The 16,065-nt window shown below is 34.1% G+C and overlaps 1 protein-coding gene across 1 annotated transcript; it reads left to right on the forward strand.

The window, feature by feature from the left end:
- Positions 1-13,166, forward strand: LOC106709784 (synaptic vesicle 2-related protein-like). The gene is made up of 11 exons (XM_045679274.1): positions 1-372; positions 4,067-4,228; positions 5,309-5,471; positions 8,861-8,982; positions 9,368-9,603; positions 9,796-9,947; positions 10,273-10,432; positions 10,688-10,804; positions 10,949-11,115; positions 11,802-11,929; positions 13,111-13,166. Exons 1-11 carry the CDS (start codon positions 237-239, stop codon positions 13,152-13,154), a joined length of 1,587 nt encoding a protein of 528 aa, XP_045535230.1. The 5' UTR covers positions 1-236; the 3' UTR covers positions 13,155-13,166.
- Positions 13,167-16,065: the final 2,899 nt, after the last annotated feature.

A 16,065-nucleotide genomic window follows, 5' to 3' on the forward strand; every position in this document is an offset into this window, starting at 1 on the left:
AGAAAAATCATTGAGCACATGTCGCGTGATAGCGGCGGCTTCGAGCCTCACCATACATCTGTTGGTATCAACACAACAAACCAAACACGATACTAAATCAGTACAGCCACCGTGTCGTGACGGACTGGCCGTATATACGAATTACTTGAAAATGACAAATTCTTAAAAATAAAAACAAAGTCTAAATCAATTCGAAATTATTTTTTTGTTTAATTTTGGCCAGTGTTGATTTAAAAATGTTTACGAAAACCGAAAACATGGGTATAGACAATAAGAGTTATGTGAAATCTGAGGATGTAGAGATGAACAACAAGGGTCATGTCAGCAAGTCGGTCGACAAGTTCAGCTATGAAGAGGCTTTGGATTTAACAGGTGAGTTATATTCATGTTTAATTTATTATCCTACTTTGAAAAATATTATCTGTAACTAGTTATTTAAGTAAGTTATCAAAGAATTATGACAAAAAGAAAGTTAAGTGAAAACTTATTCTATAATTTTTTCCAGACAAAAAAAAACATCCACGCGTCGCGAAATCCGCATTGAATGATAGAATAAATAAACAGTTTGTTATTAAACAAAATGGACGCATAGTAATGTTTACATTACAAACTCGTTTTCTAATTTTTGCGCGCGCGGTTCGCTTGCTTTTTTGTTCTGCATACATTAAAAAATAGCCGACTTCAAAACAAAAAAAGCTATCTCAAACAAAATGCGCTCAAAAGTAACTTAAAAAAAAACAATTTCAAACAAAATGCACTCAAAAGTAACGTAAAAAAACAATTTCAAACAAAATGCACTCAAAAGTAACGTAAAAAAACAATTTCAAACAAAATTCACTCAAAAGTAACATAAAAAAACAATTTCAAACAAAGTGCATTCAAAAGTACCATAAAAAACAATCTCAAACAAAATACACTAAAAAGAAACAAAATAATGTCATGAAAACTTCTTTCTTTCTTTCTTCTCTCTTTCAAAAACCCTCTAAACTCTAAAGAAAGTTCTCTTCTTTCTTGTAACATGTCTATATTGTATAATTATTGTTATTTCGCAGTCGGTGTCGGCCGAAGTAAATAGGTGACATTTTATATTTGAGATGTATTAGACATACTTACGTTTATGTCCCTACTTAGGCCGAAACCGACTCCAAAATAACAATAATTATACAATATAGACATGTTACAAGAAAGAAGAGAACTTTCTTTAGAGTTTAGAGGGTTTTTGAAAGAGAGAAGAAAGAAAGAAAGAAGTTTTCATGACATTATTTTGTTTCTTTTTAGTGTATTTTGTTTGAGATTGTTTTTTATGGTACTTTTGAATGCACTTTGTTTGAAATTGTTTTTTTATGTTACTTTTGAGTGAATTTTGTTTGAAATTGTTTTTTTACGTTACTTTTGAGTGCATTTTGTTTGAAATTGTTTTTTTACGTTACTTTTGAGTGCATTTTGTTTGAAATTGTTTTTTTTTAAGTTACTTTTGAGCGCATTTTGTTTGAGATAGCTTTTTTTGTTTTGAAGTCGGCTATTTTTTTTTCTTAAAATGTTTGTTTTATTTCTCAATTTTTAGTGAATTTGAAGTTTAATTACAAATTTCCTTAATACGTATAAGGACATAAATAAGACAAATAAAGAAAAGGACTTTCCTATTTAATATGTGTGTACTTCAATTCAAAAACTAATTTAGAATACACCAGATAACCACTTATCCTTTAAACAATGAAATAATTATCAAAATCGGTATACAAATTGAAAATTAACAAACTAATACATCGTAGCGTGCCTTTAATTTTGTCCAGCCGCGCGCCGCAGTAGCATTTTTCGAATGCGCGTAGTTTTTAATAATTTAATATCTTCCAAACTATTGATCAGAATTACATAGTTTAAAGACTAATGTAATCTGCATTTAATACTCTAGCCATCAAACATATTTATTTGGATAAGGATTCATATCGAATATAATATAATAGCGCCGTAAGCTTACGACGCTGTTTTCGTGTGCAATTTAATCGAAGTTTGTTCATAATAACATGGTTTTTGTGAGACATCCATAGATGATAGATATATGCCACCTGAGACTTTTATTTAGCAAATTTAAGGATCTATAATTACTCGATACATCATTTTAATGTAGGTCATATAGTTTGACCTACGTAAGCCCAGAAAGCAAATTTGTGCTATTCATTGTAACGCGATGTAGCATTTTACGTTTCCGCGTAATTTTATTCTTACGATATCTCCTAAACTATTAGACAGAATGATATAGTTTCAATTGCAAATATAATCTACATTAAATTCTCTTGATAATGAACATATTTATTTACATAAGGGTTAATACTGAACTTGAATAATAGCGTCGGAAATAGGGCATGAATTTAATTAATGTTTCTAAAGAAAAAAATGGTTATTGTGAGAAAACTATAAAAGATAGATATATGCTATCGCGGACTTTTATTTAGCACATTTAAAGAGCTACAATTCGCCATACATCATTTTTATGTAGGTCCTATAGTTTAGCCTACGTAAGCGCTGAAAGCAAAAATGTCCCTAATTTCCGCAACAAATTTTGAAGCTATATTCAAAATCTACTAGTCTTCTAGTTATTTAAAAAAAAAAAAAAAAAATGGGACCCACCTGCAAGCACTTCCTTTCGATTAAAATAATTTTCATCAAAATCGGACCACCAGGGGCCGAGTTTCGCGGTAACACACATAAAAAAAAAAAAAAAAAAAAAAAATACAGTCGAATTGATAACCTCCTTCTTTTTGAAGTCGGCTAAAAATTGATTCTGTGTTCATACACTTTCTATAATCTTACTAATATTATAAATGCGAAAGTTTGGATGGATGGATGGATCTATAAAAGAAGGTATCTCCACAACGGTTAAACGGATCTTAATGAAATTAGGCACAGTTGTAGAATAAAGTCTGGAAGAACTTATAAACTACATACTAAGTTTATCTTTAATGTGTCGCAGGCGACAGCTAGAGTGATAAATTGTAACATAATGAAGTATAACAAAGTGTTAAACTAAGCATTTATTTTGTATGTTTCGTAATGTAACGCTAAAGTTGTTTTCTTTTTTTAGTTAAATTTGATATTATAAGTGTGGTATTTCTCGAGACAAATATTCAAACACATATTTATGAAATTGAGGAAAACTAAAATACGTAAAAAAATGTACGGCCTCGTAACTCTTAAACGGTAATGATGTGAATTTGAAGTCAACCTGATCACTGAAGGATGATTTGAGGAAACTTATTTGTATAAAAATTATTATAAAAAGGCCTGCTGACATATACATCATTGTCGTTTGTATATTTATTTTACAAAATCTAGGACACCCATTATGCTAACCTTTGTTACTAATCTCTAGTAGTGTCGGTTTTTATTATAATTTAAATTTTAGCCTTGGCTTAGATCATTGACGGCTTCGCTTTAAGCCTCAAAAGATAGTCGTCGGAACAAACTGTTTATATAACAAATAAATTGCTTTATGATGTTAATTCTATGCCTTTTAAAATTCACATCTTCCTGAGACACGTGAAACTCGCGTGATATTGATAGTTCGTACTTTTTTAGTAAGGTAAATTTTTTAATTGCCGCTTTATTGGTCTTTATTTACCAATTTAAAATTAAATCTTTTTTTTTAAATTTCCAAAGGTGGCAAACGAGTAAACGACCACCTAAATTCGCCGAAACAGCGAAGCGACCATAGCCCATAGACATCCGCAAATGCAGATGCGTCCGACCTTAAACCAACGGAGAAAGAAGATATTTTTTGCCCTTCCTATGCGTCCCCTCTTCCGCTAAATCCGCTTCCCCTTCCCATTCTTTCCTAATAAGAAAAGGGTGGGAAGGGAAAAAGGACTAAAATTAGGGCTCCGGCACCACATTCATCAGACGAAACGCGGAATTGCTTCCACTTCACGCCTGTCGTCTGTGTGGTATTTCACCGGTAGATCCGGCCCATTCGTGCACCCAATAAATATTGTTGTTTCGGGATCTACCACTTCCAAACCTCTATGACACTTCTCAATCTATGACAATAACTTTGAACAATGTGTTTCAGGTCACGGGCGGTACAACTACGGCCTGTTGTTTGCTTGCTTCATGATCATCATAGCGATGGGCATCGATATCTTCGGGCTGGGCATCATCGCCACCGCCGCGACATGCGACCTGCAGATGACCATCAAGGAGATCGGCATATTGTCCTCTATGCCTTTCGCAGGTTAATTACAATTATTTTTACAGTTTTATTTAATATTGTATAATCAACAAAATCTTGATTATTCTACGATTTAAACATTATAATGGCAGACGTAGACAATTATGGATGATAGTGAACTAACATAATGCAAGGCAGATTTGAATAAGAGATCATATATCAATGTGTTGCATTTTAAAATGAGATTTTAAGATCGACAAGTGATCGGACATGGCGGCCGATAACGTTCTACGATCCGTTATCAGTTTGTGCTGACATTTTAAAGTCGATTTGCTGTGAGATAACGTGATGTAGGCTTTTTTGCGTGAGATAGAATCGATAGTTTTTTTTACTGGCGCTAATTTTTCCCAGATATTAAATATACGAATTATATATTTCACATACATAACTTAGTCATACTCACATTTATATAATTTTACAAGTATGTAAGTACTTATATATTTATCGAAAGTTAGATCCGGTCAAAGTTTATAAGTAGGCGAAGCAATCCATGCTTAGAAAAGAAATGCAAAAACGTGATAAAGTTGTTTCGTAAGTTTGTTATGTTGTCGCTGATGTTGTGTCAGATAACAGGACACGTGCCACACGAAAGACACGTGCACGTGTCTGCTAATTAACATACGCGTATTGTACAATGTCCTTTAAAAATCAATACCATAATTATTTTAGCAAAATATTTTAAAAATAAACTAGACTTAACTACGCCAAATCGTGTGTAATTTTTTTTTGGTGACTGAGTAGTCACTGTTTGCCTTGGCCAGTCGCAGATGGCGCTTAGCCTAAACCTCGTTTATGAGTAACTAGACTCGAGGACTCCCTCAGGAACCTCGGCTAGGGCTGTTACTTCGTTATTATTACCGGTTTGCATCCTGTGTAATGTTTATAGCGTTTTGTTAGTTTAAAATAATTGACTGTGGGAAAGTGTAAATAAAAATAAAAATAAGTGAAAATAAATAAATGATTGCGGGAGCGATTATTCAGTGATCAGTGAATTAATAATTGATTTTCAGACAATAGTTACTAGTTACAGCTGTAAATAGTTACTATTTACACGCCAGTAATGTATTAATTTGTTTTTTTAAGGTATAATAGTGATGTCGTACCCGTGGGGCTACCTGTCAGATACGCGCGGGCGTAAGCTGGTGCTCATGTACGCGATGTGTGGCAGCTTCGTGAGTGCCGCGCTCAGTAGTCTGGCGCCCAGCTGGCAGGTGCTCGCCGCGTTGCGGTTCATCAGCGCGGCAATGTGAGTGCTGCTAAATAACTGACTCGCCTGGAACTACTGTACCGTCAGCTCACTTGGCATAGCTTCACCATTATGTATTTATAAATAAAAATAGCACCTTTAAGATTAGCAATGAAATTAGTTTTGCTATAGCGCTAAAATAGCAAAGATTTTTGTAGTATAAATCTGACAATCGTAAAGGTTTTTATAAGAACATGTCTCCAAGTAAAAGGCCTATTGAAATTCTTATTTTTTATATAAATGTAACAAAATCTTCTTCATTTATTTCAATAACAAATTGTTAAAATAATGAAGACATTAAGAAATTTCACGCATGTGAAGCGTGCAGTGTACGCGGATAGCGAAGTAAATTATAGAAAAGGCGTCTAGTAAATAACAAATTATCACATTGTTAGACCTGAAACTATTCTAATAAGTGTGTTTTTGTTTCTAGTTAAACGTTAATTTTATAACTAAAAAATAAAGTCTCACAATATTATAGAGTTGAAACTGTATCATTATCAGATTATAATAATGCAGTTTCAATTTACTAAACCGGTTCTTTGTTTAATTCAACAATATTACAGCGAGTTTCAACTACCGATACTGATCTGAACAATTACTAATCTACTACGGAATATTGCCATCCCTTTCATTATCTATGAAAAAAAAACAAAGCGTTATCTTTTTAGCCGACTTCAAAAAGAAGGAGGTTATCAATTCGACTGTATTTTTTTTTTTTTTTTTTTTTTTTATGTGTGTTACCGCGAAACTCGGCCCCTGGTGGTCCGATTTTGATAAAAAATATTTTAATCGAAAGGAAGTGCTTGCAGGTGGGTCCCATTTTTTTGTTTTTTTTTTAAAATAACTAGAAGACTAGTAGATTTTGAATATAGCTTCAAAATTTGTTGCGGAAATTAGGGACATTTTTGCTTTCAGCGCTTACGTAGGCTAAACTATAGGACCTACATAAAAATGATGTATGGCGAATTGTAGCTCTTTAAATGTGCTAAATAAAAGTCCGTGATAGCATATATCTATCTTTTATAGTTTTCTCACAATAACCATTTTTTTCTTTAGAAACATTAATTAAATTCATGCCCTATTTACGACGCTATTATTCAAGTTCAGTATTAACCCTTATGTAAATAAATATGTTCATTATCAAGAGAATTTAATGTAGATTATATTTGCAATTGAAACTATATCATTCTGTCTAATAGTTTAGGAGATATCGTAAGAATAAAATTACGCGGAAACGAAAAATGCTACATCGCGTTACAATGAATAGCACAAATTTGCTTTCTGGGCTTACGTAGGTCAAACTATATGACCTACATTAAAATGATGTATCGAGTAATTATAGATCCTTAAATTTGCTAAATAAGAGTCTCAGGTGGCATATATCTATCATCTATGGAAGTCTCACAAAAACCATGTTATTATGAACAAACTTCGATTAAATTGCACACGAAAAACAGCGTCGTAAGCTTACGGCGCTATTATATTATATTCGATATGAATCCTTATCCAAATAAATATGTTTGATGGCTAGAGTATTAAATGCAGATTACATTAGCCTTTAAACTATGTAATTCTGATCAATAGTTTGGAAGATATTAAATTATTAAAAACTACGCGCATTCGAAAAATGCTACTGCGGCGCGCGGCTGGACAAAATTAAAGGCACGCTACGATGTATTAGTTCGTTAATTTTCAATTTGTATACCGATTTTGATAATTATTTCATTGTTTAAAGGATAAGTGGTTATCTGGTGTATTCTAAATTAGTTTTTGAATTGAAGTACACACATATTAAATAGGAAAGTCCTTTTCTTTATTTGTCTTATTTATGTCCTTATACGTATTAAGGAAATTTGTAATTAAACTTCAAATTCACTAAAAATTGAGAAATAAAACAAACATTTTAAGAAAAAAAAATAGCCGACTTCAAAACAAAAAAAACTATCTCAAACAAAATGCGCTTAAAAGTAACTTAAAAAAAACAATTTCAAACAAAATGCACTCAAAAGTAACGTAAAAAAACAATTTCAAACAAAATGCACTCAAAAGTAACGTAAAAAAACAATTTCACACAAAATTCACTCAAAAGTAACATAAAAAAACAATTTCAAACAAAATGCATTCAAAAGTACCATAAAAAACAATCTCAAACAAAATACACTAAAAAGAAACAAAATAATGTCATGAAAACTTCTTTCTTTCTTTCTTCTCTCTTTCAAAAACCCTCTAAACTCTAAAGAAAGTTCTCTTCTTTCTTGTAACATGTCTATATTGTATAATTATTGTTATTTTGGAGTCGGTTTCGGCCTAAGTAGGGACATAAACGTAAGTATGTCTAATACATCTCAAATATAAAATGTCACCTATTTACTTCGGCCGACACCGACTGCGAAATAACAATAATTATACAATATAGACATGTTACAAGAAAGAAGAGAACTTTCTTTAGAGTTTAGAGGGTTTTTGAAAGAGAGAAGAAAGAAAGAAAGAAGTTTTCATGACATTATTTTGTTTCTTTTTAGTGTATTTTGTTTGAGATTGTTTTTTATGGTACTTTTGAATGCATTTTGTTTGAAATTGTTTTTTTATGTTACTTTTGAGTGAATTTTGTGTGAAATTGTTTTTTTACGTTACTTTTGAGTGCATTTTGTTTGAAATTGTTTTTTTATTGTACAAGTATTTTGGTGAGTTAAAAATACGATCAATAGATGGCGCTGGCAAAATAGGCGCAAATGTTATAAAATATTTTAAATTAATGAGATAATTTATTTAGAAAAAAAATCATTTATAATGACAAAATATATAAAAAAGATAATTATTTAAGTATTTAATATCTTTAATTTAATAACTGGCTACCGAGAACACCTTTACCTAATCAAATAAAAAAGATACATAAAAAGTAACAACGATAGATTTAGGCGCGAAAAGAATGTAAGATGTAATACGCAAGAAGTAACGACGAAATTAATTGTGCTCATGTAATTTATTGTAAATTGAAAACGAACGAAATAAAGAAGAAGATAAACATACTTATGGCACTAGTTTACATTTTTATTCCATATTTCGGCATTGTAAATCCTCGGTTCGTGTACCTTTAACTTCTCAAGCGCGACATTCTCTCTGGTTATTTCCGATAAGATTAAACTAGTCTTGACACAGACACGTCTCGTTGTCTATCTCATCGACATGCGATTATATCTTCATTGTTTTTATCCTAGATATTAGGGTGTGCTATTTAGATAAATTCAAAATCACGTTATTAATAAATGCTTGAATTGTTTATAATCATTGTACTTATTTTGATTAACTTTTAAAAAGATTTTAATGATACAAATGACGACGTGACATCTAGTAATAGTATATAATAGGTATTATTGTGGGCGCAGGTCGAGCGCGGCGGAGTCAGCGACGTACGCGCTGCTGGGCGAGTGCTGCAACTCGCGGTCTCGCGCACGTTACATGCTGCTCATGACTAGCGCTCTTATGCTCACGCCCACACTATACTATAGTACGTACTACTACAGCTATTTATTTATCAAGCCCTTTAATCTCTTTAAGTTCATCATGATATTAATTGGTTAAGAAACCCTTGAAGAAATAAACATCAACAAAACTCACACCCATATCCCAGTATTTGCGGATTTCCACCTGGTGCGTTCCTGGTACATGTCTATCCGTCTTATTCACATTCATATATTTACTAATGTATGCGATTCTGTGTCTGTTGCTCTTAATACCGTCCATTATTATTATTATTATTGAAATTTAACAGAGACTGGAAAAGGACACAGTTAAAAATGGAAAAGAAATCGTCATGTTTGTAGTACTAACAATAGTTTCTGCTAATGCACTAATTCTATTTGCTACTAATTGTTATAGATAATTTATTTTAGTATGGGGCTACTTCATCACCAAGTTGGACTTCTCTATCCCACTGCTGGGCATAGTCTACCGTCCTTGGAGGCTGCTGACCCTGGTGATGGCCCTGCCTCTGGGCATCGGTGCTCTCCTGCTATACTTCTTCAGCGAGAGCCCCAAATTCCTGGCAAACGTAGGTCGCAGCCAGGAGGCTGTTGACGCGCTGAAGAGGATATACGTAGGCAATGGCGGCAAACCAGAAAATTTCCCAGTAAGTATCCCAATATTAACCAAAAGACTAATTGTAACAAATTCGATGAAAAGACATCATGTGAGTTTTTTTTTTGTATAGGAAAAATTGGCAAATGAGCTAGCCGTCACATGATATTGTTAGATATAGTAATGTTAATTGTCCGTTTGCTGGTTTTCTGTTGCCATGGACTGTAACAGTGCTGTGGTGCAGGTGAAGGAGATCTACCTGGAGGAGGGCAGCAGGGAAGCAGTGCCAGAGTTCTCGCTGCACTCGCTGTGGGCGCAGATCGCGCCTCTCTTCCAACCGCCGCTGTTATGGCGGACCTTGCTCCTCTATTATCTCACATTCGTCATTTACATCGCGTATGTCTGCTACTTTTTTAACACGTTCATTACCTAAAATTTTGACGAGATTTTATTTCAGCTCACATTTATTTTTGCAATGATGACTTAACTTATTAACTTATATTTTATTTAACTTATTATTAAATTATTAAGTTACGCCTGGAGTATATCTGAGTACGATAAAGTGTGACATTATAATACAACATAAAACAACTTTTCCTTAGATGAAAGTGATAAAAGTTGGGGATACGAGGAATCTAGCGACTTTAAATATTGTCTACTTTATATTCCTGTTTCCTTTCATCATATGCTAATGTCTAACAACCAGCATTATTTACTTCAGGAACAACAGTTTCGCGATCATCTTGCCGACGATACTGAACGTATTCTTCACCTCATACGCGAGCAGTAGCGCGGGCGCAGGATTCTGCGACCTCTTCCGCATGGCCGGTGATGATAACACCACAGTGCTCGCAGGACATGACAGAATTAGCATTGCAAAGGTTACCTTTATATCAAACTAGCTTTTACCCGCGACTCTGTCCGCGCGGAATAAAAAATAGAAAACGGGGTAAAAATTATCCTATGTCCGTTTCCTGGTTCTAAGCTACCTGCCCACTAATTTTCAGTCAAATCGATTCAGCCGTTCTTGAGTTATAAATAGTGTAACTAACACGACTTTCTTTTATATACATATATAGATTAGACTACCTGAGAGTTTGTTTTTTTGTCCGTTAACAATAACTATTTGTTTCCAGGAGGGTTCAAAATGTTCAGGCAGTATTGAGGATAACACAATCTGGGCTGGTTGTGCACATGGCCTCTCCTTCTTCCTACTCAACGCACTAATCTCGCAATGCGCCGGCAGACGGAAGGTTACTGCACAAATTTTCCTTTATTGAATAAATTAAATTTAAATGAAACTTAAGTGAAACTATTCTCTAATTATCAGCTAATTAAATAACTGAAGTACTTAATAACAGTGGTGGCATTGAATGTGTTAACACTGTAACAATCAGGTGCTGTCAATCAGCATCTTGCTGGTGGCGGCTGCGGCGGCCTTCGTCATTGACAACACGGGCGAGGCCATCTCGGGACTGATCTTCTTCTACATCTTCCTCACCACGGCCATGGTCTTCGGCGTCGTCTCCTCATACTTTGTTGACCTTTATCCTACATCATACAGGTAATATTTATACCACGGACAAAATATTTGCGTTTGTATGTACACTTATTTCAATTCCATTTCCATTGTGACCAGCTATAGTCAAACTGCTGAGCGATTTTGACTAATTAAGTATTCTTTCCCTGAGTGTCATAGATTGCAGTCGGTTATTTTTTTTCTTTGTTAATTACTAAATAGTAATTATTGATAGTATTAAACTTCTTCCTAATTTAACTATACCAACAATACTTGCACCATAACTAACTTGGAGTGACGCAGTGACCCGAAGTGGACCTTGGCGTCCGACAACAAAAATCTCCATTTTCTCCGATCCCGCCCCGTCCTGACCCAGTCCCGCAGATCTTTATCCACTTCATCCATCCAGCGATACTTAGGTCTGCCTCTGGTTCTGTAAAATCTGTGGGCACGACAGTGCCACTATGAAGTCGTAGAATGCTTTCAACATAGGCATTAGTAAAGAGCACTATGTCTACAATTACTCATTCTCGACCAAAATCCTATCATCATCAGATCTCTTTACGTCCCCACTGAGGAGTTCGAAGTGTACCCAAAGTTAGAGATGACTAGGTCATAGTCAATTACGCAGATCAAGTACGGGTTCATTTCATATATCTTTGAATATCTTTTCAAATATGTTCAGTTTACATCACGATGTTTTCCTTCATCGTAAGTAATTCTAAACACAGAGGCATGGTGGCCTGCCTGGGCATGATGGTGGCTCGGCTGAGCGCCTTCGCCGGCACCAACCTCATAAGCAGCAACATGACTGAACACTGCTCAGTCGCTATATACAGCATCGCGGGGCTCGTTATCAGTGAGTACTGAACATTGATCACTCGCTACAACACCTAGGATTACTGAACACAATATGGATATTTAACCTTCGAGAAATCTTTAACAAAACAGATTCATTTTATTTTTACGAACGGAAACGAAATTATTTTGTTTGTAAAAAAAAGTATGTATAATAACGTAATCATAATCATTTCGAGTTAAAAAAAATTAAAGTACGTAATTATTAAAAAATTGAATTAAGTATCATTTAAAAAAAACTTTAATTCCTAAAGTACATATGCTAAACAGAAACCTGGGAAAAATATAACATTGTTCTTTTGTAGTTAATTAGGTATAAACAATTTAAAATATAACATCATTACGTACTCTTATATACTATATCATAAAGTTATAAAATATCTTTCAGTATATTTAAAGATAGTTCAAAGAACTTCAACATGCAAAATTATTTTTAACTAGCTTTTACCCACGACTCCATCCGCACGTAATTAAAAAAACATAATAAGTAGTAGTCTATGTGTTCTTATAGACTATTTTCTACATCTATGTCAAATTTCATCAAGATCCGTTGAGCCGTTCTAGAGATACCTTCAAATAAACATCCATCCATTTAAATTTTCACATTTATAATATTTATGTTCTAACAAATGCCTGATGCAGTTTTAAAACATGTCTTGTTACAAGCACTACAACAATGGAAACGCAGAACTGTATTATTTTACGTTCATTTTTATAATGTTATTCTCTCCTTAATAAAGTTAAGTAGGTAAAACATTAGCGCAGACAACGAGGAATCGTAACAAAAAGCAATAAACAAAAATTCTTTATCTCACGATCTTATCTGTACTTAATAATTAGAGAACTTCGTGTTTAATGTTTTTAATTCCAGTTTAAATAATGATTCTGTAATTTTAGTTTTTATTAGCAAATTCAAAGTAAACATGTAGCGCAGTGTAAAGTTATCAAGAGCAATTCACAATTTATGTTAGACTAGGTTTTTCCCGCGACTCTGTTCACGCGGAATTAAAAAAAAAACTTAATAAGTAGCCTATGTGTTCTTCCAGACTATGTTCTACATCTGTAACAAATTTCATCAAGATCCGTTCAACCGTTCTGGAGATACCTTCAAACAAACATCCATCTAAACATTCGCATTTATAATATTAGTAAGAAGTAAGGTTTGTAACTGTTGTAATGCAGGTGGCGCTGTAGCCGCAGCGCTGTTGCCAGTCGGCGCCCTCTAGCGGCATTTATACATATTTTAGTTATAATTATCTTGTATTTGTAAAATATAAATAAATGTTTAAAATATAAGTTTTAATTATTCCTGATTTTATATTGCACATACATGTGCATGGTGTCCGGAAAAGTTGTATACAAAGGTATACCACAGATTCCTATTTTCCTAGATTCCTATTTGACTAACCTAACCTAACTTACATCTATGCAAAGTTTGAGTAGTAAAGGGCATCAAAATAAGATGGCAGCAACAACAACATCAGTTGTACGAATGTGCTCACCCTCTGCAATACCACGACCACACAGAAGACAGTCATCAAATGGAAGCAATTCCGCGTACAGTCTGATGTGTGTGCGTGTCGTAGGCCTAATTTTCACTTCCCTCACACCCTTTTCTTATAAAGGAGAGAATGGGATGGGGATTTGTCGGAGTAGGGGTCACATAGGAAGGGGAAATACTCTCTTTCTGTACATCCCCTTCTCCGTTGAAGGTAGACAACGCATCTGCAATTGCAGATGTCTATGGGCAACGGTCGCTTATTTCAGGTGGTCGCTTGCTCGTTATGTTATGATATAAAAAAAATAACTGTGTGCTCAAAAACACAATTACCACAGTAATATCTAAATTGCAACAATCTTTACAATTATTGTCTTTATTTTTAGAAGTTGGATTAAATGGTGAATTATATGAATATACTGTTTTTTGTACTGTTAAGCATAGAACCAGAACGCGATGGAAATTTTACGTTATTTAATTTTGTGTAAAGTTTATGTAAGTAGAGTTTGTTAGGTCTCACATGTTACCGTGGGTTTCTGAGAGTAAAATCTCCATTTAAAACATAATCTCTGTTTTGTCAAAGATAATGACAGGAATGACGATATTCTGAGATATTGGTCTCCGAAACCCACGGTTAGTGCTTAAGGTTCAATTAAAATAGTACTTACGTCAATATTTTATTGAAATTCCCCTTGAAAGTTTATTTCTTTGTAACAAGCTCAGAAAAAAGGAAAATACCAATGCTCTGAGTTGTTCAACATACTTATTTTAAAGGTCTACAAAACGATATAATTGACCTCTAATACCAGGGAAATCCCAGCAACATTTGCTGAGGTGGTTAATTAAATTATGGAGATTTTACTAATTTCATTTTTAATCCGCTGCTGTAATTACTAAACTTTCGGAACTATTACAAAATACCGGAAATAAAGTGCAGAAAAAATCTCTTACAAATTTTGACATAATTAACTAGACTGACATGTTAGATCCACAGGACTAGTGCTCCAACAATTGCAGAGGTACATAAGTGGACCGCTTGAACAGCTTGTGTTCGTAAACATGTGGCCATCATGGACACTTCGCGCCGCCACGCATCAATTAGAAATATTTTCCCTTTACCTCGATGTCTACATTACGTCCGTATTGTACCATTCAAAAAAATCAGGAAAAAAGAGCTGAGAGAACCGGGGCTTTTAAAAATAACAAAAAGTAAAAGGTAACGAATTTGGAAGTTTTTTACGATTGATGACGCATCCGCAATAAAAAATTTATTGAACATTTTTGTTACAAGGATAATTAGTGAGGCCGTCCTGCGGTAAGTGTTAATGCATTGGCCCCTGCAAACTTTGTTAATGAAATATTTTCGTGGCCTTATAACTGCGTCATATTAGCTCAGAGGTTAAGAACCTGCAATCTACAGGTCCGAGTTCAATCAATTTTTTGTACCCGACTGATAAGAGGGTAATGTTCTTTGTGCGTATGTTTGTTTGTTTATTATTTAAGTTATTTCCTTGCGACTTCATCCGCATGAAATTTGTTAATTTTTGTTACACAGGAAAAAAACTTTGTTTTATTTTATTGTTTATATTGTGTAAAACTTTCAGTTGTTAATGTCAAAATTCAAATGCTCAAATGACAACGAAGGTCTTTGCCATTTGCTGAGAATTAATGTTACCACGAAAACCATGAATGGTTTCGGTACAGACGGTTTTGGATGGTCTTTGCTGCTATTGGTCTCTTTCTCCTATAAATTTTTTTAATTTCAATTTACTCACCCCCCAAGGTTGATAGCGTGAAAATATATAACCTAAAACTTATCGTAAGTATAGTAGTAATATAGTACATAGTAGTATTACAAACAGACAACACATACAGTGGACATAAAATATATAATTCTAAATTACTGAAATACGAATTGAAATCTTTGCTTACATTTAACCGACGTGCTTACGATGACGAAAAAGATCGCATTGCAAACTGTACATATCCACGAAAAAATTGAAAGATATGTGTTGGGGTTGCAATGTGGTTCTTGAACTTTTTGAATAAAATGCTTCTATAATGTGTAAGATGTATAATTTTCAATCACGTTTTACAATGGTTGCAATAAGAAGGGAAAAAAAGTTGCAATTGCGTTACCTTAAAAATGTGCTAATGTCATCTGTCAGTTGTCGTATTATGTCATCTGTCAGTCACAAGTTTCGTTCAACAATATGTTTGTGTGATCCACTGTGGCCCAGTCGCCCCTTGTGTTCTTAAGAGAACACGTGGGTTACTTATCTTGGGTAGGCTCCGAACCACTCGGTGGAGACATATTTGGTGACGACATGGGCGTAGCTTAACGAAGGGAGTCTGCTGATATAAAAACTGCTTCGATTGAAACCATATTAATGGTAGCTGATGATGTTGTGGTCAGATCTTGAATTGGCCACTTTGTGATGCAACGATTTCATGAATTGGTCATCTAAAGTTGTCGTGTTTGAAACGTTGAAGTATTTTAAAGGTAAGTATTAACTCAAGTTGTTACATTATAATTAAGTTACTTTATCGAAATCACCGCCTGAACTGACCGATCACTGACAAGTGGCTAATTTGTTGATCTGGCAACAACATCAACATGAGCAACCTCGGCGCGCCGG

Source organism: Papilio machaon, chromosome 9 (assembly GCF_912999745.1).
Source record: "Papilio machaon chromosome 9, ilPapMach1.1, whole genome shotgun sequence".
Lineage (NCBI taxonomy): Eukaryota > Metazoa > Arthropoda > Insecta > Lepidoptera > Papilionidae > Papilio > Papilio machaon.

Coding starts and splice junctions, on each gene's coding strand:
- LOC106709784 (XM_045679274.1), top strand. CDS start 237: ATGTTTACGAAAACCGAAAACATGGGTATAGACAATAAGAGTTATGTG. Junction 9,948..10,272: donor ACATTCGTCATTTACATCGC/GTATGTCTGCTA, acceptor TATTTACTTCAG/GAACAACAGTTTCGCGATCA. Junction 10,805..10,948: donor AATGCGCCGGCAGACGGAAG/GTTACTGCACAA, acceptor TGTAACAATCAG/GTGCTGTCAATCAGCATCTT.